Source organism: Anguilla anguilla, chromosome 18, assembly GCF_013347855.1.
Source record: "Anguilla anguilla isolate fAngAng1 chromosome 18, fAngAng1.pri, whole genome shotgun sequence".
NCBI classification, from domain to species: domain Eukaryota; kingdom Metazoa; phylum Chordata; class Actinopteri; order Anguilliformes; family Anguillidae; genus Anguilla; species Anguilla anguilla.
In genome coordinates, this window is record NC_049218.1 from 28,726,899 (window position 1) to 28,754,357 (window position 27,459).

A 27,459-nucleotide genomic window follows, 5' to 3' on the forward strand; every position below is an offset into this window, starting at 1 on the left:
CGCAGGTCTTTACCACAGAGTAGTGCAGCTCTTTACCACAGAGTAGTGCGCACACAGGCCTGTACCACAGAGCAGTGCAGGTCTTCACTACAGAGTAGTGCACACACAGGCCTGTACCACAGAGCAGTGCAGGTCTTCACTACAGAGTAGTGCGCACACAGGCCTGTACCACAGAGCAGTGCAGGTCTTCACTACAGAGTAGTGCACACACAGGCCTGTACCACAGAGCAGTGCACACACAGGCCTGTACCACAGAGCAGTGCACGCATAGGCCTGTACCACAGAGCAGTGCACGCATAGGCCTGTACCACAGAGCAGTGCACACACAGGCCTGTATCACAGAGCAGTGCATGCATAGGCCTGTACCACAGAGCAGTGCACACACAGGCCTGTACCACAGAGCAGTGCACGCATAGGCCTGTACCACAGAGCAGTACATGCCTGTACCACAGAGCAGTGCACGCATAGGCCTGTACCACAGACCAGTACATGCCTGTACCACAGAGCAGTGCACACACAGACCTGTACCACAGACCAGTACATGCCTGTACCACAGAGCAGTGCACACACAGGCCTGTACCACAGACCAGTACATGCCTGTACCACAGAGCTGTGCACACATAGGCCTGTACCACAGAGCTGTGCACACATAAGCCTGTACCACAGAGCAGTGCACGTATGGGCCTGCACCACAGACCAGTACAGGTGTTCCTCCAAGCTAAATGCTGTGTTGGATTTTGAGCTGGTGCAGATGGACGGATCTTAAGAGAGTAAGCTGAGGTGCAGTTTGAGTGGGTAGAGTGGGTCTGGCAAACTGCTGGCACACTTCTGGGACCTGGGCACATAGTCCTCTCCGCAGGGCATGTATTCAAAATCAAACTGTCTGTCCTGACTGTCTCATAGGCTCTGCGCAGTAATGTTTAAGTGTTTGTTTAAGATACCTGTGCGGTAGAGCCTAGGGGTGTATAATATGATACTCAGCATTCATACATATCCACACACATTAATTTACCCAGAAATACTAGTCTCAATATGTAATGAGTACATTAGAAGTAACATGTTGATGCAAGAGAACGTGTTCCGTTGAGCTTACACTAATGAAAATATATTTTTAAATTATCATATCGCGCGTTTCATTAGCCTATGTTTTTTTCCTGTCCGCTCATATCTTATCTTATCATATCTGATCTTCTATGTCTTATTTAAGAAGTTGCACATAACGGTAGTAAAGCTTTGTAAATTCACTTAGCTAATTGATTTCAGCTCCTTCCCTCAGAATCACGCTGTCTACCGTCATGTGATTACACGGGTCTTGCCTGTTAATCGGAGTGGGCGAGTATTTCCTATTAGGCGGAAACTACTGTGAAAGTGTACGACTCGAATGCCGCGCGGGTCGTCCCTGCGCGTCACGTTAGCGAGTGTGTTCAAAATCCGCTGGCTACGTCTGCCTTCTGAAAGTACTGGTAACCAGAATGTACTAAAAAAAAGTTTAATCGAGAAGACATCTTCCTCTTTTTTATTTAATCGATTGTACGGGAACATCTGTTATAAGATAATTCCTTAAATGGCGGAAGAAGTGTTATTAACGGCCCCAGGGAAAATTACGTCGGTAAGTATTATTTACTGAATAGTCTGTAACGTATAGTTTGTACACCAGTTGGAAGAAAGTACTGAGATGGGGGAAATAATGCACATCATATCATGATTGACAGCTTAAAGCAACTGTTCTTTATGAGTAATATACAATTATTTAACTGCCGCTGATTCCTGAATTTTTTGTACACTTACAAACATTGCGTTTGCAGGTTTACTTCTGTCTCTTAATAATCGCCTTTGTATATCCCCAGAAGTTGGTTTTCAGTTTATGATTCTCGTTCTGTATGAGATGCTGAATGTACAAGTATGTTAATATGACAGCTTGTTTTAACTGTGATACTGACGTAGTATGATTGATCAATCTCAAATGGAGAGAGTGTACTCTCTATGATATACAACGCTTAATGTGTTAGGGCTATGGCCTTTGCAAATAAAGAGGTTTCTGTGCTCCAAATAGCTACGTAACTGGAAAATAGTGAATTGATCAGCATGTTTCTTAAATTCCATGACTTGTTGTGATGGTATTACTTGGTTTAAAAATACAACCAGGAAATGTAACACCATTGTTATTATTATTATTATTATTATTATTATTATTATTATTATTAACAAGATTACAGCTTGTTTAAATAAAATTAGCGGTAGCCTATATACGAAGAGCTATTTAACCAGGGCCAGAGTTTCTGTTTACATAACTACTACAAATTACAATAACTGCTTTATCAGGGTCATGCTGAGCTCTGAATGCCAACAGGGGGTAAATGTCTGGAATGTTTTTAAATATAACATTTTCTTAATAATTCACTGGATGTCATGTTGCAGCAAAATTATGAAAACTGGAAAACTGACCTGGTAAAGTGTATTTTATGAAAATTGTGGGGTGCTTACTTTTTGGTGACCTTTTCAAGCAGAAGCTCAAGCAGTTGTCAGTGAATTTTGGCCTGTGCAGCCATCTTCTAAAGATTCCATTTACATTGAGTGGATGACTATCATTGAGTGGAAGTCACAAGACCACATTGTCCGAACGTCCGCTCTCACATGCACATGAATGAATAAGTAGCTGCATCTTACCATTTACCGGCTAAATTAGGTTTTCAGCTCCTGACGCTGTGTGCTGTCATTGTTCCCCAATGTGTCTGTGCTGTGTTGTTCCCTGTGAAATGAAAGGTTAACTTTCAGTTATACTTGGACTATATAGGGCCTAAAAAAGAGCATAGGCCTATATAATTACTTCAAGAGGATTTTGCTTTAGGCAACAACAAAAAAACATTCACATGTAAACTGCACATGAAACATTCTGTCTCTCTGGACCAGGGGCGTCCAATCCCATCTGAAAAGGGCTGGTGTGGAGGCACGTTTCTGTAATAAAATACCTGATTCTACTTACAAGGTCTTGCTTGAAGAACATGATTAGTTAATTGGATATAAAACACCTTAAGTTTTTCCCTTAAATGTTTTACTTAAGGCTGCGACTTTATTGGTCACTCGGACGAATGCGTCATTGGTATGCGCCGTGTTTACCTCCCTGACTGAAGGCATGCACATGATCATCTGTGGCCGGTTGCATAAAACACCTTAAGTTTTTCCCTTAAATATTTTACTTAAGGGATTATTTCCGCTTACCTAAGGGGATCTTGTAAGTGCGTTGCTTAAACCCCTCAAATGTTTTCCATAGGTAAGGGTAATTCTTAAGTATTTTACTGTATATGGCGTATCGCCTTACGGTAAAAACAGGGGAATCCCCATGTTACCATGGAGATGGCTCGGATGTCCCTTGTTGAGGACGTTACGTTAAACGGACAGTAAACGAAGAAACCCAAATTGGTCAGAAGAGGAAAAAATAATACTTTTAGAAGAATACTCCAAACGAAAAGAAACATTGACAGCTAAATTAGATCCAAAAATTACATCTACCACAAAACAGAAAATGTGGCAGGAGATAAAGTAAATTTGAGACGTGTAACTGTAAATAGGACAGTAATTGAAATTAAAAAGAAATACTAGAGTTTGACTGTAAATGCAAAGGAGGTAGCCTATCGAAATTCAAAAAAGAGGCAGGATAAAGCCTATTTCTAGCCTATCGATAGCCAACTATCTATTCAAGTTAGGTATGCTATATTAGAAGCTAGCTGTACTTTAACTGTGGGTAAAATTGAATTCTAAATTCACTGTATTTCTAATAAGCAGTGATGGCTGGAGGTATGTGGATACGTAGCTAGCTAATACTGATGTTTTACATCCCCTGATATGTTTTATTTTAAAAACAATAAATGCCTGTGCTGGGTTTGACGGCTGAAGAAAGGGTGTCATCAGCCATGGTCGGCATGGATATCCACTGTCTCCAAGCAAGACTCCTTTACGTCTTCCCTCTTCAAAATCTCTGCCAATCTTGCGCTCTGACAGTATTCTGGCATCGTACGCGCTCCCAGGCCAAGATGCCACAATGTTTGTTATTTTGCAGTTTGGATCATAGATGCACTGCACATTAATCGAATTGTAGTGTTTCCGATTCACGTTTGTGTCTTCACGTTGGCTGGGAGCTTGAATCCTGATGTGTGTGCCATCAATGGCTCCACATACACGAGGAAATCCAGCAACTGAATAAATCTTTTAGGCAAATGCACCTTCTTCTGAGTGGTCAGGGAACATTATGTGCTGTCTCATCCTCTTGGTTTAAGCTGTTGCGACTCTGTGGACAGCTCTGCTCACCGTTGAGTTGTGCACATGAACTACTTCCCCCAACACTGATTGGAAGCAGCCACTTGCGAAGAAAGGCAGTACAATCAAAGTTTGTTGTACTGGCTGCAGGGAATGGTTCCTCATTGTTTGTGGCATCAAGTCCTCCTCCAGCATTTCAGAGAGGTCATATGTTTTTTCTATTAAATCTGTAATTATCAATTAGCTGTTGATCAGTCATTGTATCAAGAGGGGTTTCTCTATCTCTAAACACTCTTTTTGGTACCTCAAACTCGGTGTCTTCTCCAAAATCCATGAACTCAGCCATGATGAGAAGTGTTTGTTCCTCCACTGATAACTTAACAGTTTGGTTTAAGGGACCTAGAAGGGACTCCTAAGTTTTGAAATTAAAAACTTTCCTTTAGGTGTTTTCTGCAACTGCCAAATTATTTAAGGGAAAACTTAAGAGGACACAAATACTTAAGGGAGAAACTTCAGTAAATCCTTAAATACATAGTTAAGTAGTTTTATTCAACTCACTTAAGGTTAAGGGAATATTAAGAGAAAAGTTAAGGGGAATTTTCCCTTAAGGTGTTTTATGCAACCAGCCACAGGTGTCTTAGTGCTGGGCTAAAACAAAAACCTGCACCCACACCGGCCCTTTTCAGATTAGACTGGACACTCCCGCTCTAAACAGTCAGTCCATGTGAGTGTATTGCAGATTTCTGACAGAGGAAGATGTTTCTGTGAGGAGTCAAGAAGTGCTGTACGTGAGCCATAGGGAAGGTATTCTGTGAGTCAGGAAGTGCTGTATGTGAGCCTTAGGGAAGATGTTTCTGTGAGTCAGGAAGTGCTGTACGTGAGCCATAGGGAAGGTATTCTGTGAGTCAGGAAGTGCTGTACGTGAACCTTAGGGAAGGTGTTCTGTGAGTCAGGAAGTGCTGTGTGTGAGCCTTAGGGAAGGTGTTTCTGTGAGGAGTCAGAAAGTGCTGTATGTGAGCCTTAGGGAAGGTGGTTTTGTGAGTCAGGAAGTGCTGTATGTGAGCCTTAAAGAAGGTGTCTCTGTGAGTCAGGAAGTGCTGTGCGTGAGCCTTAGGGAAGGTGTTCTGTGAGTCAGGAAGTGCTGTATGTGAGCCTTAGGGAAGATGTTTCTGTGAGTCAGGAAGTGCTGTGCGTGAACCTTAGGGAAGGTGTTTCTGTGAGTCAGGAAGTGCTGTGTGTGAGCCTTAGGAAAGGTGTTTCTTCAGACACTTCTGGCCCCCAGTTGCTCTTTGGCCTCTATGAGGCTGATTTATAAATGGACGGTTTGTTCACTCAAGCATGTTCCCTGGCTGACTTTTTCCCATAAAGCCCCTCTGTGTGGCCACAGCAGAAGCCTGAGGGCCTTCTGTGAACCCACCATGGAGATGAAAACCACAAGCATACATATATTTAAATCTATTATTATTATTATTATTATTATTATTATTATTCTTATTATTATTATTATTATGGCCAGTTACATACACTGCATTGGTGGTTTGGGAGAGCAGAGCACACATGAGAGCCTTGTCTTCATATCTGTATGTGCGATGATCAGAAATGTAGCTAATAAAGGTGCTTAATTCTATAAGACAAATGGGTTTGAGTGTACAGAGAGACTGCAAGCCTCCCTGTTTCTGGTTCTGATGGGTCTGAGTGTACAGAGAGACTGTAAAGTAGGCAGTATACTTCGTACGAAGTAGAACTTTTTGAGCAAAACGAAGCAATCAGAACAACTGACGAACAAAAAGACGCGGTGTTGTGTGTTCGTACGGTACAGTGTGCGACGGCCTCCAGGGAGAACTTTTCAAAAAGTTCTTTCTTGTTCTCCGACCTCCCCCTCTCAGCTATTGGTCAAAATATCACATAATTGGTTACGTCATGGTTGAGGGTTCAGAGGGCTGAAATCACATGCTATGTACGAAGAGTCAACGTCAATCTCTCTTCTGTAGAGATGGGAATTCTGTGAGTTCCCGCATGTTTGACGAATGGTGCTACTCGTTTCAGCAAGTCATCAAAACGCCAGGCACACATTCGGAAATAAGAGAAAGTGGACCCCCTTGTTTAAATTTGCATTTGCTGAATGTACAGACAAAACTCTCCATTCTCCGTCCTACTCTGATTTAGAGGGCGAATGTACCATCTTCTTCGCCTTTTTTTCTTCTTTTGCATAGCTAGATAAACTAAAGTCACTTTAAACACTTTAAACTTTTTGTTTTGTGTTGTGATCTCACGTCACCCTTCTCTTTGTACATCCATGGCGTAGCCGCAAGACGGAGGTCTGGTTGAGATTCCAGCCCCGGTTAATAGCTGCCTCGTAATTATTCACGCCCCAGCAGTGTGGAGTGACTTTAAACGGTGCAGTGTTCTCACTGAGTATACCGACAACAGTGTTCGTGGACATGTTCGCCGGTGGTTCTCAATCCTGAAGTTCTTTCTTCTTACTGAGTATACTGCCAGCTTAAGCCTGCCTGTTCTGATGGGTTTGAGTGTACAGAGAGACTGCAAGCCTGCCTGTTTCTGGTTCTGATGGGTTGGAGTGCACAGAGAGACTGTAAGCCTGCCTCTTCTGATGGATTGGAGTGCACAGAGAAATTGTAAGTTTGTCTGTTTCGGGTTCTGACGGGCTGCAGTGGTCCAGTTCTCCAGCAGAATTCCTGCTCCGTGTCTCTCAGTGCTGAATTCTGTCCCTGCGAACACTTCACACATTTAAACCTTCTGGAGAATATAGTGGCACGGGAAGTGGGCCAGACCTCGCACAAGCCAGGCAGGAGGCCAGGGCATTTATTAATCACTGCATGTAGTGTAAGCTGTTCATCAGCAGAATCAAGCACGCTTGTGTTGGCCTTCACACGCTTGTGTGAAAGCTTTATTCTAAACCATGAGCAATTAATACATTTTTACAAATGTAGGCGGCAGTGTGGTATAACGGCTAAGGAGTTGGTCTTGTAACCTAAAGGTCGGAGGTTCGATTCCCCGGTAGGACACTGCGGTTGTACCCTTGAGCAAGGCACTTAACCTGCATTGCTCCAGTATATATCCAGCTGTATAATTGCATACAATGAAAGTCGCTCTGGATAAGAGTGTCTGCTAAATGCCTTTAAACTGTAAAACAAATCAAAATAGTCATCCTCCATTTCTTCAGCTTTAATCGATGTACACCGGCTGTTTTCACCTGTTGCACAAGGCAATTTTAAGCAGGTTGATGAACACATCACATGCAACCTTTGGTCCACACCTGGGATAACTTCTCATTGATTCATAGAGACCTTTGTAGAGAACTCCAATTACTCAACTCAGATTAACCTCAGGTTACTGCCATATATTAACAGATTTAGTTAGCATTGGTCCTCTTTGAGTTTACATCTTCTAATAAGCAAATAGGCAACAACGGCCTCTCAGCTAATATTGCTTGGGCATAATTGAATAGTGTTCTCCTTTGCAAAACACAATATTGTAAATTGTGAATATTTAGCTGTCTGATTATTATTCCGTTAAAGTTGCATACTTTTAATAGGGGCTATGCTGATGCATTTATTTTATTATCTGTCATGTTTTTCAATATAGTCATTAATTGAAAATCAGTGTAATTTTAGGGATTTTTGTAAACAGACCTGATGACTATAGGGTTTGCTATTTTTAGCACCGTTACAAACAGTGCAGTGGATTTCTCCCAATTCTCATGTGGAACATGTGACCTTCCCCTCATCTCTTCTATTCTAGAGCCACTGAATTGCTTCTGAGAATTACGCAGTTGTATAAATGGATTGTATATAAAAAGAATGTAAGTTGTGTAAGTTGCTATGGATAAGAGCACCTTCTGAATGCATGAAAATGTGAATAATTCATATTTTTTCAGTGTGTCCTAGAGTCGGGGTCAGATGGATCTCCAGAGCACCTTCTATCCCAGCATGCTTAGGGGCAGCCGCTGAGAGGTTTTGTTCTTTCTTTCTTTCTTTCTTTCTTTCTTTCTCTCTTTCTTTCCTTTAGCACCTGACCTCCTCCCTGCTGGCTGTGGCCTTCCTCACCTCCTTCGGCAGCTCCATGCTCTACGGCTTCAACCTGGCAGTGGTCAATTCTCCTGCAGGAGTAAGTCAGTGGGTTTACATGATGCTTGAAAAAGTCAATTGATTATATTAGTCCGGCTAATACTGGACTTTTAAAAATCATGTAAACTTTGTAGTCCGACTGAAATCGAACGAATTCGAATTTTTCAAAGTCGGACTAACATACCTAGATAATGCGGTTGGGGGTCAATTTACTACGGCATGTATACGCTTCAATAGGCCAAATATTGGCCTAGGCATTCTGCACATTTTCTGTAATTTACATAGCAACTACTGTGACCAAGCAGAGTTGATAACGTTTCTGAAAATATATAACTTTTAAAGATTTAATTCAATCTTCTACTGGGACTTTTGCCGTTTATTGAGGGTGTCAGAAAATTTAGGTGTTTTTCACATTTACCGTTCGACTGAGAAAGTACATTTTTATGGGTTAGTGCTGTCCGATTGTGCTAGCTACTTCACATTAACCTTGTACGGCGATCAATAAAGGCTAACAGTATCACTTAATTATTGTCACTTCTATCACCACTGTAATGAACTAAAAAAAGGCAACAAACGACCTTTTCTGTGAGAAATGCATTGTCGAGCTCACGCGCATACACTGCTGGCGACATTCTAAAGCTCTGTTTTGCCCTCCCTATTATCATGGTGAAAAAAACATTTCTGGACCGACGAGGAGACCAACTTCATGCTATCGGAATTAAAGTAGTTAAACATCCTAAAATACATGGATGGAAGAAAAAAGCAGAATGGCGAACTATTCAAAAAATTAGAGACAAAATTGGAGGAAGCAGGATTTATAAGAAGCCTTCGTCAGACACACCTCCGATCAATAAATCAATTCTTTCTCATCTTCGGCCAAATCGAGCTATTAATATAGATCAATTTCAACTATGCATGTAAACACACTGAGTGTGTTGTGCTGAGTCACACTCACATACAACACGTGTGCAGTGTGCCACACTGTTTCACACTCGCATACAACACGTGTGCAGTGTGCCACACTGTTTCACACTCACATACAACACGTGTGCAGTGCTGTTTCACACTCACATACGACATGTGTGCAGTGTGCCACACTGTTTCACACTCACATACAACACATGTGCAGCCTGGGTCAGCCTGAGTCAGCCTGGGTCAGCCTGAGTCAGCCTAGGTCAGTCTGGGTCAGCCTGGGTCAGTCTGAATCAGCCTGGGTCAGCCTGGGTCAGCCTGAGTAAGCCTGGGTCAGCCTGGGTCAGCCTGAGTCAGCCTAGGTCACTCTGGGTCAGCCTAGGTCAGTCTGGGTCAGCCTGGGTCAGCCTGAATCAGCCTAGACCAGTCTGGGTCAGCCTGAGTCAGCCTGGGTCAGCCTGAGTCAGCCTAGGTCAGCTTGGGTCAGCCTGGGTCAGCCTGGGTCAGCCGGGTCAGCTTGGGTCAGCCTGGGTCAGCTTAGGTCAGCCTGAGTCAGCCTGAGTCAGTCCACAGATTCACAGGAGCCTGACCAAGGAGGTTGTGACATAAATTCAACCCTGTGCCTTTCAGTTTGTCAGCCGTGAAAGGTCAAAGCTGGAGCAATATGTTTTCATGACCTTTGTTCACGGCATGTTCGATGAAACACGATTAGCTATGGAGGTTATGGATGCTCAGTTATGGAAGCACATTCAAACCCTAGTTCTGTTTGGACCATTCGTTTGGCATCATTGTCTCTATTTGGTAAAGCAACGTGGTCCAGATCGTCCGGCCACCACTTGTTCCGAATGTACCATAGAGGAATTGTGTTTGAGATATAATAGTGTATAATAGCATTATGTTACTGACTAATCGGCCCAAAATGGCATTAAAACATGGTATTTTTAACATAGAAAGCTTTGTGGTTAGTTCAGCAAGCATGTGTTATGGGGGGTTGTGGGCATGCTGTGCTGCTGGGGAGGATTGTGGGTTACACTGGATGGGATGAGTGGGTTTTTTGATCTCATGCCTGTTCAATTTATGAAAATGTTTTGTCATGTCATTTCTCTTTATAATTATAATTCATCACTGACAAATTCAAATAGAGGTAGACATCTGCAATGTCATATTTTACTAGTCAGTACTTAACAGTACTTAGTCTTACTTATTTTGTTTTTTACTACATTTTTTTAAGGTAAATGGCTTCCTCTCTTGTTTTGAGTAGAGTAAATCTATCAGTTTACATAAGGTTACACTGTAGTTTGGTAAATTGTGATTATTATTCCCTAAATCCATTGGAGTAGATTGATTTAGCCCATAGATCTTTTTACTATAGTTTAGAGCGCTTAGCATCTTCTCTCTGATCAGTAAATAGGCCAGAGGGTTGTCCTATCGTCACGTGTAGACTGGAAAGCTGGGAGTTGATTAAGAGTCATTTAAAGCCTCTTCTGGAGTAGAAGGACAGGGGCCAGCTGCTAGGGCCCATATAACAGTGTCTCAGATGAAACTCACCAGCAGAAAAAGAAGTGAATTGACAACATGCCGCCACCACTGCCCCCTTTTCATCCTAAAGTGATTAGGAAAAGGATAGGAATGTAATGTAATGTAACCGGAATTTGATTTCTCTGTGACCTGAAAACTCCTGGCTGGGGGACTGCAGTGGTGGTGCTGGTCACGAGAGAGAGTCCTGACTCCTGCTTGGCTGTGCTTCTGCGTCCCCTGGGCATTCCTGAGCAAAGCCGCGCACTTCCTGACTGTGGAATCGGCGGCACTGCCCTGCTTGCGACCCGGACTAATGTGCAGACAAATTTCCCCACGGGGACAATAAAGTATAATGTACTATATAGAATATTCAGTGGGTTCTGTTAGATGTGCTAGACACACTCTGACTGCAGAGCAGAGAGCGATTCAGTGACTCTGCAGTGGGGTCTGTTAGATGTGCTAGACACACTTTGGCTCTGCAGTGGGATCTGTTAGATGTGCTAGACACACTTTGGCTCTGCAGTGGGATCTGTTAGATGTGCTAGACACACTCGGACTGTAGAGCAGAGATTCAGTGACTCTGCAGTGGGATCTGTTAGATGTGCTAGACACACTCGGACTGTAGAGCAGAGATTCAGTGACTCTGCAGTGGGATCTGTTAGATGTGCTAGACACACTCGGACTGTAGAGCAGAGATGCAGTGACTCTGCAGTGGGATCTGTTAGATGTGCTAGACACACTCGGACTGTAGAGCAGAGATGCAGTGACTCTGCAGTGGGATCTGTTAGATTGTTAGAGACGGGGGAGTGAGGATTTATGCCCCCCAATACGAATGGAGCTGCAATGAGCAGAACAATTTACTTATCTGAACAATTTAAAGGTTTTTCTTTTCACAGCAAAATTCAGTGATTGGTTCAAAGGACTGAGTCACCAATAGCATATGTAGCTGTACTGTAGCTCTTATCTGTTTTTCTTTAAATTTTGGAAACCTCGTGTTCCCCTCACAAGTGTTAGTTCTAGTTTTTGTGTTTAAGCAAAAACCACAAAATTAATCATTACATTACATTACATTATAGGCATTTAGCAGACGCTCTTATCCAGAGGGACGTACAACAAGTGCATAGTTTCATGATGTAGAGGTGCAAAAGAAACACTAGAGTGAATTAGAGCAGTTTAGATGAGTGGTTGTAAATACAGGAACACGACTGATTACACTGGGCTGGTCAGACGGCTTCCCCCCTCTATAGCCAGGTACTCCCCAAGATTTATTCCCATCTGGGAGTTTTTTCTTGCCATTGTTTGAGTGTTTTTCTTCCTACTGGGGAGTTTTTCCCTCAATATTTCACTTTATGGGGGTCCAGGCCTGGTTTTTGCCTAATTTTCTTGTGTTCTTCCAAACGTCTTTGTGACAGTGTCTCCATAAAAAGCGCTATACAAATAAAATTGAAATTGAAATGAAAATGAATTGCCGTCAAGCCATTCGAACACCATGTACTTATGTAAAGTATACTGTAATAACTGTGTGCTCTCTTTAGCCCTATGAGGCATGCCTGTCTCTTTTGAGCAGTCCTTCACGTGTTGTGATCTTTTTGAAATGTGCTGTGTGTTCCCTGGTCTCCCCCTCCAGTACATTAAGGACTTCTATAACCGCACCACGGTGAGCCGCAATGGCACGGGCATGAGCCAGGAGGCGCTCACGCTCCTGTACTCCCTCACCGTGTCCGTCTTCGCCATCGGGGGGCTGGTGGGCTCCCTCATGGTCGGCATGCTGGTCACCAGATTTGGGAGGTGAGCGGGTACGCCCAGCTGGCACTGGGTGTGGGCTCATATCAGGGGTGCAGAGGAAGGGCTCTTCTGTTTCGGGGCTCCATGGAAACTTCTGTTCTGGCTTATTTAACCTGGTTACTTGACATAATATGTGAAGTAATGTTCTGTGGCTATTATTATAATTAAGTCTATCTGAACTAATCTTATGTATTTTTCTTATGTTAAAGCTCCCACTGTTTAAGTGCATTTATAATAAGAGATATAATAGAGGCCTGCCCATTTTCAGTCATTCCTGATTATGTACATTAAATGCAAACCAAAGATTAATGATGTGCTATCATGTTCGTTGCAATTATCAGTGTTAACACAACCAGATATTAATACGGGTTTGAAGCGTTTATGATGTCAATCTCATCTGACTGTAAATCTAAACAAGGTTTTATTGTCAGAGAAAGAATTGTTTGTGAAGTCTTTGCAGTTTTACAGCGTAGTTTAGTCATGGAAGATCACTTTTCTGTTTTTGTTGTGTTAATCGCCTCCCTTTCTGCCCGTAATTATCTGTGATTAATAGACAGTGACCGGTGAGCTAACGGTGCGGTTTCTCCTTTCAGGAAGGGCACTGTGTTGAACTCCACGGTGCTCGTCTTCATCGCTGGCTCGCTGATGGGGTTCAGCCGGATATGCGACTCCCCAGAAATGGTCATCTTAGGCCGCTTTATCACAGGAATACACTCAGGTACAATTTCCACGCACATGCAGTCACCATTGGCCACTTTGACACTAGTAGATGCTTACATACACTGTTAGCATGTAGTACTGTTTTAACTGGTCCAGTGTCTCAATGGTATATGTTTACATACACTGTTAGCATGTAGCACTGCTATAACTGCTCCAGTGTCTCACTGGTAGATGTTTACATACACTGTTAGCATGTAGTAATGTTATAACTGATCCAGTGTCTCACTGGTAGATGTTTACATACACTGTTAGCATGTAGTACTGTTTTAACTGGTCCAGTGTCTCAATGGTATATGTTTACATACACTGTTAGCATGTAGCACTGTTATAACTGCTCCAGTGTCTCACTGGTAGATGTTTACATACACTGTTAGCATGTAGCACTGTTATAACTGCTCCAGTGTCTCACTGGTAGATGTTTACATACACTGTTAGCATGTAGTACTGTTTTAACTGGTCCAGTGTCTCAATGGTATATGTTTACATACACTGTTAGCATGTAGCACTGTTATAACTGCTCCAGTGTCTCACTGGTAGATGTTTACATACACTGTTAGAATGTAGTACTGTTATAACTGGTCCAGTGTCCCACTGGTAGATATTTACATACACTGTTAGCATGTAGTAATGTTATTACTGGTCCAGTGTCTCACTGGTAGATGTTTACATGCACTGTTAGCATGTAGCACTGTTATAACTGGTCCAGCTTTTTACTGGTAGATGTTTACATACACTGTTAGCATGTAGTAATGTTATAACTGGTCCAGTGTCTCACTGGTAGATGTTTACATTCACTGTTAGCATGTAGTACTGTTATAACTGGTCCAGCTTTTTACTGGTAGATGTTTACATACACTGTTAGCATGTAGCACTGTTATAACTGGTCCAGTGTCTCACTGGTAGATGTTTACATTCACTGTTAGCATGTAGTACTGTTATTACTGGTCCAGCTTTTTACTGGTAGATGTTTACATACACTGTTAGCATGTAGCACTGTTATAACTGGTCCAGTGTCTCACTGGTAGATGTTTACATACACTGTTAGCATGTAGCACTGTTATAACTGGTCCAGTGTCTCACTGGTAGATGTTTACATACACTGTTAGCATGTAGTAATGTTATTACTGGTCCAGCTTTTTACTGGTAGATGTTTACATACACTGTTAGCATGTAGCACTGTTATAACTGGTCCAGTGTCTCACTGGTAGATGTTTACATACACTGTTAGCATGTAGCACTGTTATAACTGCTCCAGTGTCTCACTGGTAGATGTTTACATACACTGTTAGCATGTAGTACTGTTATTACTGGTCCAGCTTTTTACTGGTAGATGTTTACATACACTGTTAGCATGTAGCACTGTTATAACTGGTCCAGTGTCTCACTGGTAGATGTTTACATACACTGTTAGCATGTAGCACTGTTATAACTGCTCCAGTGTCTCACTGGTAGATGTTTACATACACTGTTAGCATGTAGTACTGTTATAACTGGTCCAGTGTCTCACTGGTAGATGTTTACATACACTGTTAGCATGTAGCACTGTTATAACTAGTCCGGCTCTGTGTTGTGCCACAGGGATCGCGCTCAGTGTGGTGCCCATGTACCTCGGAGAGATCGCTCCCAAAAATCTGAGGGGGTTCCTGGGCCTCATGCCCAGCATCTTCATCTGCGTTGGGGTGTTCACCGCCCAGATTCTGGGGCTCCATGAGTTACTGGGACAGGTACTGACCTGTGCGCGTGCTCCCTGTGCAGCCTGCAAGCCGGCTCCCATTAGGCCCCTGTGACAGGGTAGTTCTGTGGAGCCCAGGGAAGCTTTTGGTTGGACGTTCCTTTGTAAAGGCCGTTTACTCAATGTGTGCATGGCGTGTGCAGCTTAATTTCCTAGTGGTAGTTCTATTTCCTTCCTTTCATCAGATAATTTTATTCTTAACAACATTTAAAAAAAAATAAGGATCCACTTTAACAGCAGTCATCTCAACCAGCCAGCATGCAGAGATCCTCAGGACAGGTCTGTTGTTATGGCGATGGGTGTATACAGGTATATGGCCTTGTTTCGCAGGAGGAGTACTGGCCTTTATTCCTGGCTCTGGTGGTGATACCCACTTTCATCCAGTTGATGCTGTTGCCATGGTTCCCAGAAAGCCCCCGGTACTTGCTGATAGAGAAGCACAATGTCCATGCCACCATAACAGGTGAGTTTACAGACACTGACTAACTGAGTACCCACAAAATTGAAATCCCACATAGACAGTTCCCTGGTAACTCTTTATCAGAAATTGTAACTAATTAACTGCGTATAAAATGTTAACATTTATTCATCCTATTAAAGCAGAATAGTTTGCAATGTTGATTTACATTAAGGCATTGTATTGCTGTGTCTGTTATGAAGTGGATATTATACATCCATCATAAATTACATATGAGTGTTCATCTTTGTCTGTGAGACGCTGGTAAAATATTTTATGAGCATTGTTTCACGGTGCCAAATCGGAAAGCCGTTTATTCCGAGCATGTTAGAAATGTAAAAACAGTTTGACACCCGGCTTATTAAAGTGAATCAAGCAGTATTTGGTGTGCATGACTACCAGACCAGACACAAGTATAACAGCACATGCACTTAGCAAGGCTGGATCTGCCTGAATAAAGAGGATGATTGTTGCGGGGTGGGATGTGCGCCCTCTACAGCGCTCAAGTGGTACCGCGCCAAGTGCAACCTGCAGGCGGAGATCGAGGAGATGCAGGAGGAGCAGCGCTCGCTGTCCTCGGTGCGGACGGTGTCCGTGCGGCGCCTCCTGGTGGACTCCTCCGTGCGCTGGCAGGTCCTCTCCGTGGTGGTCATCAACATCGGCATGCAGCTGTCCGGCATCGACGCGGTGAGGTGCCCGCCCGCTGCCCCACCTGCTGCCCCGCCCACTGCCTCACCTGCAGCCCCGCCCACTGCCCCGCCCGCTGCCACACCCACTGCCTCACCCACTGCCACACCCGCTTCCACGCCCACTGCTACACCCGCTTCCACGCCCACTGCCACACCCGCTGCCACCCCCACTGCCACACCCACTGCCCCGCCCGCTGCCACACCCGCTGCCTTGCCCACTGCCACACCCGCTTCCACGCCCACTGCTACACCCGCTGCCCCACCCGCCGCCACGCCCACTTCCTCGCCCACTGCCCCGCCCCCTCCCTCACCCGTTGCCACACCCCCTTCCTCACCAACTGCCACGCCCCCTCCCTCGCCGGCTGCCCTGTCCCCTCCCTCGCCCGCTGCCATGCCCGCTGCCACGCCCCCTCCCTCGCCCGCTGCCATACCCGCTGCCATGCCCGCTGCCACGCCCCCTCCCTCACCGGCTGCCCTGTCCCCTCCCTCACCCGCTGCTATGCCCGCTGCCACGCCCCCTCCTTCGCCCGCTGCTACGCACACTGCCACGCCTGCTGTCCCGCCCACTGCCACACCCGCTGCCAGGGGACGTATGCGCGGGTCTGGGGCTCTTAGTGCACTTCGCTTTAGTTCACAGGCACAGCGTATTCAGGATAACGTCACACACAGAGGAGTAAAAAAAGCTTAATACTGCTGTGCCTGAATGGATAATATTGATCAAATCTTACGCCAGCAGGGCCAGCTGAGAAATGTAATAGAAGTATAACTGAAAATCATCCCTGGAATTTGGCAATCAAGAACTGCTCATTTTAAAAATGGGCCATTACAAAAACGGAACACTTCCAGCGCAGCCCGCTATTGGACACTTCAGGAGCCTTGGTAATGTAGTGCACAATGAGATTAACTGATCATTCAGTTATACAAGTTATTCATTGATTATGCCTCTAATGCGGCCTCCAGGAGGCTGGTGGCATACATAAGGAAGGCACTGAGATGTAACTATAATGACAACGAGTGGCTTAAAATGACTCAGTATCTGAATGTAGGCATTCACAAGCCAGTGAGTGGAAAGCACAGACCTTTATTTACATATTTCTGCTGCTGCACTTCCAGGTATTGATTTATAAAGCCATAAAATGGAATTTCATTAGTCATATTGTTTCATCTTACTTCGCCTATCAGGTCTTAACTTTATTCTCTTCATGACAAACGACAAAGGACTGTGTGGTAAAGTTGGTTTTGTACAATACACAGTTTACATTTTTGTGTTTGTCAGATGCAAATGTAATTTTGTAGAAACAATTTTGAATTCATGTCTTTATTATTTTTAGTTGTTTCTGTACAAATTTGCCTGAACACATAATCCTCTTTGTTACTTACCAAATGCATTCATAGCACAGTTTTTTTTATATATACACTGGTAAACAGAACTGCTACAATGAACATCAAAATATATAAATAATGTTGTGATTTAAATGGATACAATTATATCTGAGAAATGTTTGGTAAATGTGTTAAAAAACACAATACATCTTGCAGACTGTTTAGAATGATTGAATCTGTCACACAGATCTGGTTCTACACCAATGACATCTTTGAGAAAGCTGGAATCCCCGCCCCTCAGATCCAGTACACCACAGTCGGGACAGGAGCCATCGAGGTGGTCGCAGGCCTCATTGGGGTGAGTCCTTTCCAGCCCCCAAAAAATCTTCCCCTCTACCACTGTGTGAAATGAAAAAAAATAACAGAAAAAATAAGCCTACAGATATGAAGTATTGTTTTGAGCAGTTATTCACTGGCAGAGGAAGCTACTGTTTCTCTCCATTTATCTTCATTTTGTATTCCAGCCCTTTAATAAATGTATTAGCCCATACAGTGAGTTCAGAAGTGGCCCTTTGCACTACAGAAGGGAGGAGTTACCAGGTACTTTTCTCAGAGGAGGGGTATATTAAAACAACGTCAAAAATCCATATTGGGAAAAGTTTAAAATCAAGAACATGGGGCCCTTGTTCTGGACCAATCAGAGACAAGGCTCATATATACGTATCTTACTAACCTGATATATATGCCGCTTACTAACCTGATATATATGTAGCTTATTGACCTGATATATACTGTATGTAGTTTACTAACCTGACATACAGTATGTGTAGCTTACTGGCCTGATATATATGCCGCTTACTAACCTGATATATATGTAGCTTATTGACCTGATATATACTGTGTGTAGTTTACTAACCTGACATACAGTATATGTAGCTTACTGACCTGGTATACACAGGTCAGCCACAACATTAAAACCACCTGCATTTTTATTTTTTCTGATTTAATATTTTATTTTCTGTTTGTAATCAACCAATTCACGTGTGGTCAAAGCGCAGACTCAGAGCTTTTATTAAAGGGTATTCTTATACGCTTTGTTTTCACCATGTAGTAGTTACAGCACTTTTTATACGAAGTCCCCCATTTCAGTGTTTTAGACAAATTAACATAATGTCAAATAAAAGAGTCATGTTTTGCATTTGGTTGCATATCCTTTGCATGCCATGACTTCCTGATGTCTGTGACTTATCAACATCATCAGAGTCTGGATATCTTATTGTCAGGTTGTCCTACAGGCGATACAAAAACTCTGCATTTGAATGGATCTCTATGGAAACTGGGGGGTGGGACTAGATTCAGCTATAAATTATGCTGATACAATATAGAACGCATTTGTTGGCTAAATGGCTTTAAGTCATCAAGGGTCCAAGGTATCAAATGAGCCTCAAACCACCATGCTGCTGCCAGATATACAGTAGATACTACAAGCATTGTTTCTCCTGAATATTATTTCCATTTAGTTCAACAGGGTTTAGTCCTGAGTGTCTGACAGTATGAGTGTGTGGGTTCTCTTGTATGGAGGATTTAGCCCTGCAGTCTGACAGTATGAGTGTGTGGGTTCTCCTGTATGGGGGATGAGTGCTGTAGCAGGATTTAGCCCTGCAGTCTGACAGTATGAGTGTGTGGGTTCTCCTGTATGGAGGATTTAGCCCTGCAGTCTGACAGTATGAGCGTGTGGGTTCTCCTGTATGGAGGATTTAGCCCTGCAGTCTGACAGTATGAGTGTGTGGGTTCTCCTGTATGGAGGATTTAGCCCTGCAGTCTGACAGTATGAGCGTGTGGGTTCTCCTGTATGGAGGATTTAGCCCTGCAGTCTGACAGTATGAGTGTGTGGGTTCTCCTGTATGGGGGATTTAGCCCTGCAGTCTGACAGTATGAGCGTGTGGGTTCTCCTGTATGGGGGATTTAGCCCTGCAGTCTGACAGTATGAGTGTGTGGGTTCTCCTGTTAATCATAAGAGCTCAGTGCTGTCAGTGTCCACCGCCCCACTCAGAGGAAGGAAATGGGGCGCTAAGCACGCGTGGAGATTGGTTATAAAATTACAGCCATTCATTCTGCTGTCTTCTCTCCCTCTTCCTTTAAGTCAACACTGTGTTTTAACGCCGTTTAGGAAACTGAAGTGCCCCCTTCCCATCAGGTCCCCTCCATCTTTTTCATGAGCTGCAGTGACTATAAGGGGCGAACAAAGCTGTTTGATTATTTATTTGCACTGAAGGAGCGTAGGGTGACTCACATGGTCACGTGGTTACGCAGCTTGATGCCCTCCCGTTGTGTGCCCTAGCTTAGTGAGCCACTGGGGGGCGGCGCCCGTTTCATTGGTGTGTTCTCCTGGTGGGCGGTACCCTCAGAAGCAGGCAGGCCGTTTCATTGGTGCATTCTCCAGGTGGGAGGTGCCTGTTTCATTGGTGTGTTCTCCTGGTGGGCGGTGCCTGCAGAAGCAGGCAGGCCGTTTCATTGGTGTGTTCTCCTGATGGGAGGTGCCCGCAGTGGCAGGCAGGCCGTTTCATTGGTGTGTTCTCCTGGTGGGCGGTGCCCTCAGAAGCAGGCAGGCCGTTTCATTGGTGCGTTCTCCTGGTGGGAGGTGCCTGTTTCATTGGTTTGTTCTCCTGGTGGGCGGTGCCTGCAGAAGCAGGCAGGCCGTTTCATTGGTGTGTTCTCCTGATGGGCGGTGCCCTCAGAAGCAGGCAGGCCGTTTCATTGGTGTGTTCTCCTGGTGGGCGGTGCCCTCAGAAGCAGACAGGCCGTTTCATTGGTGTGTTCTCCTGGTGGGCAGTGCCCTCAGAAGCAGGCAGGCCGTTTCATTGGTGCATTCTCCTGGTGGGCGGTGTCTGCAGAAGCAGACAGGCCGTTTCATTGGTGTGTTCTCCTGGTGGGCAGTGCCCTCAGAAGCAGGCAGGCCGTTTCATTGGTGCATTCTCCTGGTGGGCGGTGTCTGCAGAAGCAGACATGCCGTTTCATTGGTGTGTTCTCCCGGGTCCCCAGTGTTTCACCATCGAACATCTGGGCAGGAGGCCGCTGATAATCGGAGGCTTTGGGTTCATGGGACTGTGCTGTGCTGGGATCACGTTCTCTCTGGTCCTGCAGGTACGTCTTCACCCAAATGGGCAGCTCTGTCATTCATATAAATGTTCCCACTGATGGCACACATATTACAGAGCATGACAATGATGCCAAACTCTGTGTATGCACCCAGTATTACTATTAAATGCTGAAATTTTTTTTTTGGACACAGTTTATTTAAAGAGCCTGTTTACAGTGTTAGAAAACATTTATTAAATACTACACTTGTAATTTTACAGTGCCAAGCAGTTTATGTTTCAGTTGTTTGTGTGCCACATGTCAGGGTGTGGTTGCTCTCAGCTTATTCACACAGTAAATATCAACAACTTTCAACACAATAAATATATAGACTTGCCTAAATACACAACCACGTCTAAATTATTTCCCCTTCTTAAATTAGATATGTATTTCATATTTGTAACATCTCACTTTCTTTGCATATATTTCTTCAAAAATGCATCTGTGCTTACCAATGTGTTTCTAACAGTATGCATGTTCTCTTAAAATTAAGTGAAACTTTGTTTTTTGGTCTTCAGGAGCACGTCTCTGTCATGCGCTACGTGAGCGTTGCCTGTGTGGTGGGGATCATCGCTGGGTTCTGTATAGGGCCAGGTAGGTTCTTTAGACACCTATCCATGCGCTATGTGGGTGTGGCCTGTGTGGTGGGCATCATCACTGGGTTCTGTATAGGGCCAGGTAGGTTCTTTAGACCCCTATCCATGCGCTATCTGAGTGTGGGCTGTGTGGTGGGGATCATCGCTGGGTTCGGTATAGGGCCAGGTAGGTTCTTTAGACCCCTATCCATGCGCTATGTGGGTGTGGCCTGTGTGGTGGGCATCATCACTGAGTTCTGTATAGGGCCAGGTAGGTTCTTTAGACCCCTATCCATGCGCTACGTGACTGTGTGCTGTGTGGTGGGGATCATCGCTGGTAGGTTCCATTTCAAAACTGTCCTCTGGATGTGACCAAAGTTCAGATGAACCATGTATGTAGGTTTCACACACTGTATTTCACCCAAAAGCTCTTTCTCGTTTTCTCCTCTTTGCTTGTCACAATATTTCCCACTTGGTTGGCTCTGTATATGTATACATACAGCACTGTATATGCACAGCCACTGGGTTTTACTCCGGTGAAAGGTTGGGGAAAGGTTGTCTGAGAAGCAGGGAAATGGTGACCCCTGGAGGTGAACTGTGGTATATTTGAAACATTGATAAAATATCGCTTACTCTTTTAGAAGCTACATTGCACGGAAGATTAGTCAGAATAATAAAAGCAGGCAGTTAACTTCAGACACACAAAGTGTCAGTTCTGAATAAACCTATTCTTTTCCTCCGAAACTTTATTCATGTTGCCCTCTGGATAGCTTTTTAAGGGAGCCATTTCTTTAAAAGGTCATTACCATCATTAAATATAGTGTGTTTGACGGTGATTTATTAGAATGCGTAATGTGCGCATATAATAGTGTGATAGACTGGCTCATATATGGAGTGACAGTGAGCATGTGTCATGTCTCTCTGCCATTGGAGCAGAACTGTTATTTTCCCACGTTGGCTGCATGTCTGTGCCTGTGACCTTTTGAGACTGAGCTGTAGTTTAACACAACAGCATGTGAAGGTAAATAGGCCCCTCAGATAGAGCTGCTGTTGTGTGTCCAGTAGTACTGATGCTACTCCACTTGCCAGTGGATGCTTAAATCCTATAGCGGCCTCTAATTGTTATTTTATTTTACTGTCCGTTGATCCAGCTATATGCCCCCTCCCCAACTGTTCGTCCCAAGTCCACTGTCGCACGAAAATCCAAATCCACTCAAAGTATTGATATTTTTTAATGCCATGTTGTAGTTATATATTTTCCTGATGTCTTCCTGTTTCTCTGGAAGATTGCGTCTGCCTTGTGTTTACCTGAGAAACAACCCAATTACAGGAAACAACAGTAAATCACGGAGCCCGTTAGACATTTAGAGTTAAACCACGGACTTAGAAACACGCTGAAATACATTTCCATCGAAAGAAAAGTTTAGTTTTTTTGTTTATTTCATTCTGTAGCAACAACAGCTTTGAATAATTTCCCCCGTTCAGCAGAAAGCAGCGTGCCGCCCAGCCACAGACGCGCTACACAGTGTGCGGATAATAGATGGGGGCTCGAGATGTTTACGAAATTGATGGATTATCAGGCCCTCGAACAAATCTATAATTCATTCTCTCTCCACAATTTCTTCTGCTGTAATTACGTCTTTAATTAGGGGTGTTATGGCTCATTGTTCATAAACAATGATGAATATGGCTTTTTATGACAAAACCATGCGTGCACAATGGGCTGAGGATGGGGTGCCTTATCGGTTCGACTGCATTAAGACTCCCCTTGCAATTATCATGCACAAATAATGAAGTTGCCAGTTTGCTTGCGCGCAAAATGCATTAGATTTGAAAAAACACCTTGAGCCACAGCATTTTTCTCTTGTAACCAAAAGGGAGTAGGAGCTAAGCACTGGAACATCCATACTTCTGTGCATTGAGATAATGAACAGCACATTCATCCATTCTAATGTTCCTTTGCCCACCACTGCAATATTGTGCATTTTCAGGTACACGTACATTTTTACATAGCTAAAATGTATTCTTGCATACACTCACCGGCCACTTCATTAGTTGACAGGAGTGGCACCCGATGTGGTCTTCTGCTGCTGTAGCCAATCTGCTTCAAGGTTTGACGTGGTGTGTGTTAAGAGAAGCTGTTCTGCATACCTCAGTTGTAACGAGTGGTTATTTGAGTTACTGTTGCCTTTCTATCGGCGCGAACCAGTCTGGCCATTCTCCTCTGACCTCTGCCATCAACAAGGCATTTTCGCCCAGAGAACTGCCGCTCATTGGGTATTTTCTCTGTAAACCCTAGAGATGGTTGTGCGTGAAAATCCCAGTAGATCAGCAGTTTCTGAAAAAGTCAAACAAGCCTGTCTGGCACCAACAAACATGCCACGTTCAAAGTCACTTAAATCACCTTTCTTCCCCATTCTGATGCTTGGTTTGAACTTCAGCAGATTGTCTTGACCATCTCTACATGCCTAAATGCATTGAGTTTCTGGCAAGTGATTGGCTGATTAGATATCTGTATAACGGGCGCAGTTTGCAGTTGAACAGGTGTACCTAATGAAGTGGCCGGTGAGTGTATATTTTTTTACGTAATACACAATCGTTTTGTCAATAAGGCAGCAGAATAAATATCTCTAGATTTTAAAATACATCTGTACTTGAGTGTAAATTACTGAATCATGGTCACTGTCCATTGTCTGTACATAAAGTACTATATTCAATTACAGTTTTTATTACTATATTAAATTACATCAGAGGAATGCTGAAGGCTTGGGCTCCTTGTTACTCAATACGAACTATCTGAGAATGGAATGTGCATACACACACGCACACACACATATACACGCACACACATACACATATACACACACACACACACACACACACACACACACACACACACACACACACATATACACGCACACACATACACATATACACGCACACACACACACACACACATACACACAGATATTTAAAAAACCACAGCAATTACATTACATTTTACTTTTTTTACAGTTTAATTTCTAGAATGGCTTACATGTGAGGTTCCTAATAGTTGCCAAATAAGACACATGGTTGGTGAATGACTTCTGTACGTTACTCATAAAATATGAAATTATCCAGAGGCACGAGCAGGTGACAGGGACTGAGCAGGAGACAGGGACTGAGTGGGACACAGGGACTGAGCAGGAGACAGGACTGAGCGGGAGACAAGGACTGAGCAGGAGGCAGGACTGAGCAGGAGACAGGGACTGAGCAGGAGGCAGGGACTGAACGGGAGACAGGCCTGAGCAGGAGACAGGGACTGAGCAGGAGACAGGACTGAGTGGGAGACAGGGACTGAGCAGGAGACAAGGACTGAGCAGGAGACAGGACTGAGCAGGAGACAGGACTGAGCAGGAGACAGGGACTGAGCAGGAGACAGGGACTGAGCGGGAGACAGGTACTGAGCAGGAGACAGGGACTGAGCAGGAGACAAGGACTGAGCAGGTCCCTGGGACTGAGCAGGCGACAGGGACTGAGCAGGAGACAGGGACTGAGCAGGCCACTGGGACTGAGTCGGACACAGGGACTGAGCAGGAGACAGGGATTGAGCAGGGGACAGGGACTGAGCAGGGGACAGGACTGAGCAGAAGACAGGCCTGAGTGGGAGACAGGGACTGAGCAGGAGACAGGACTGAGCAGGAGACAGGGACTGAGCAGGAGACAGGCCTGAGTGGGAGACAGGGACTGAGCAGGAGACAGGCACTGAGCAGGAGACAGGGACTAAGCAGGAGACAGGGACTTAGCAGGAGACAGGGACTGAGCAGGAGACAGGCACTGAGCAGGAGACAGGGACTAAGCAGGAGACAGGGACTTAGCAGGAGACAGGGACTGAGCAGGAGACAGGCCTGAGCAGGAGACAGGGACTGAGCAGGAGACAGGGACTGAGCAGGGCACGGGGACTGAGCAGGAGACAGGGACTAAGCAGGAGACAGGGACTGAGCAGGAGACAGGCACTGAGCAGGAGACAGGGACTAAGCAGGAGACAGGGACTTAGCAGGAGACAGGGACTGAGCAGGAGACAGGCCTGAGCAGGAGACAGGGACTGAGCAGGAGACAGGGACTGAGCAGGGCACAGGGACTGAGCAGGTGACGGGGACTGAGCAGGAAACACAGGGACTGAGCAGGAGACAGGGATTGAGCAGGGGACAGGGACTGAGCAGGGGACAGGACTGAGCAGAAGACAGGCCTGAGTGGGAGACAGGGACTGAGCAGGAGACAGGACTGAGCAGGAGACAGGGACTGAGCAGGAGACAGGACTGAGCAGGAGACAGGAACTGAGCAGGACACAGGGACTGAGCAGATGACGGGGACTGAGCAGGACACGGGGACTGAGCAGGACACGGGGACTGAAGAGTGACTTTTGTCCTCCTGTAGCGGGTGTCCCGTTCCTGATCACGGCAGAGCTGTTTAAGCAGTCTCACCGTCCCGCTGCCTACACCGTGGGGGGGGCCCTCAACTGGATGTCCAACTTCACTGTGGGCTTCGTGTTTCCCTTCCTGCAGGTCAGTAGCCCCGCCCACACCCCTCTACTGGCCACTCATCTTCACTCCAACCTGTACTGTCCTGTTCCTATGAAACTTGATTCCAACCTGTGTTGTGCTGTTCTTATGAAACTTCATTCCAACCTGTACTGTCCTGTTCTTATGCAACTTCATTCCAACCTGTACTGTGCACTTCTTATGAAACTTCATTCCAACCTGTACTGTGCACTTCTTATGAAACTTCATTCCAACCTGTACTGTGCTGTTCTTATGAAACTTCATTCCAACCTGTACTGTGCACTTCTTATGAAACTTTATTCCAACCTGTGTCGTCCTGTTCTTGTGAACCTTCATTAGAACCTGCACTGACATGTTCTGATGCCCTGCCCTGTTCCCGGAGATCTATCATCCTGTGGGTTTTCATTTCAACCCTATTTTGACACACCTGACTTTACTAATTAGCAGCTCAAAGAGATCTCTAGCTGTTGAATGGGGTCTGCTTTATTAGGGTTGAAATGAAAACATAGAGGACAGTAGGTTTCTCCTGGAACTGGGTTCGGCTGAACCTGCTTTTAGGCAATTTATTCTGATTTAGTAAAATGGCAAAAAGATTAATGCCTGGAATCTTAATGGGACATAAATATATGTAACATTATGCCAACACAGAGGGGTTTGTGTATGTAAATGAGCTCTGGCTCTCGTGTGTGTCCCTGGTGCAGATGTCGGCCGGGGCCTACTGCTACCTCGTCTTCTCTGGGGTCTGTCTGGCCGTGGCGACCTATGTGTTCTTCATCATCCCTGAGACTAAGAACAAGACCTTCATGGAGATCAGCCAGCTCTTTGCCTCCAAGGAGCCTGTGATGGAGAGCCAGGGGCCCGGGAACTCTGACCAGCTCAAGCTCCGGAAGATGAACGGCTATGGAGCCCTGGAGAACGGATCTGTGGAGTTCGACAGCTCTATGTCCTGTCCCTGAGAGAGAGAGAGAGAGGGGGGGGGGGGGGGGGGGGGGTGGAGTGAGAGTGAGAGAGAGAGAGATGGAATGCGAGAGTGAGAGATTTTCAGCAAAGCAATGCGCACTGTTGCAAGTTTGTTTCTGTGTCTTTATGTGAATGTAGGGAGTGGCGCTGGGGAAGGAGGAAACAGCTCACCTTTCTATCAGCACTGCTTCATGAGACATCACACTTTGGCAATTTACATTTGACCATAAAAGTGTACTTTACGCACGTTTAAATAAAAGCTTTAAAAAGATGTTCAGCACAATGTTCATGAAAGTATCCTTTGCCAGGTATTCCAAGCAAGCTAAATACCTTTAGTTCTTTTAAGATGTTTGTGGAAGGTGCCAGTGATCAACTGATTAGTGAGGTTTGTTCATACAAACATTTTTCAAATGCAAGTGTTATTTACAGAAGCTTTTAATTTGACAAGGTCACAGGAGAGCCACCACATACTCTGGGACCTGCTTCTACACACATTTGTTTCTTTCGTAATTAATTTCTGTCAGGTAATTAATGTTTATGGAAATCTAGTGTACATTTCAGAGTTTTTAGATTTTCAATCAAGCTGCTATTATTCCATAGCTTCGCTTCAGCCCTCCAAACATGTCTTGAGCAGTGTATATGTAAGTCCGAAATTGAAATTGATTTTTGTACCGTACACGCATACATTCTAATGGGTTCAGAACTGCATATTGCATATGGTGCTGCTTATGTGATCTTTCTGTTAACAGTACAGCAGATGCTTT

The 27,459-nt window shown here is 44.7% G+C and overlaps 1 protein-coding gene across 1 annotated transcript; it reads left to right on the top strand.

The window, feature by feature from the left end:
• Window positions 1-1,369: 1,369 nt before the first annotated feature.
• On the top strand, window positions 1,370-26,691 carry slc2a15a (solute carrier family 2 member 15a). Its single transcript, XM_035400858.1, has 12 exons — window positions 1,370-1,609; window positions 8,284-8,382; window positions 12,400-12,560; window positions 13,151-13,275; window positions 14,856-15,001; window positions 15,340-15,472; window positions 15,966-16,153; window positions 17,726-17,836; window positions 20,521-20,622; window positions 21,135-21,210; window positions 25,611-25,738; window positions 26,437-26,691. Exons 1-12 carry the CDS (start codon window positions 1,565-1,567, stop codon window positions 26,689-26,691), a joined length of 1,569 nt encoding a protein of 522 aa, XP_035256749.1. The 5' UTR covers window positions 1,370-1,564.
• The last annotated feature ends 768 nt before the right edge of the window (window positions 26,692-27,459 follow it).

Bases quoted from the DNA above. Each gene is read 5' to 3' on its own strand.
- slc2a15a (XM_035400858.1), top strand. From the start codon at position 1,565: ATGGCGGAAGAAGTGTTATTAACGGCCCCAGGGAAAATTACGTCG. The intron at 15,002-15,339 runs GTACTGACCTGT...CTTGTTTCGCAG, and splicing joins TCCATGAGTTACTGGGACAG to GAGGAGTACTGGCCTTTATT. The intron at 17,837-20,520 runs GTGAGTCCTTTC...CCGGGTCCCCAG, and splicing joins TGGTCGCAGGCCTCATTGGG to TGTTTCACCATCGAACATCT.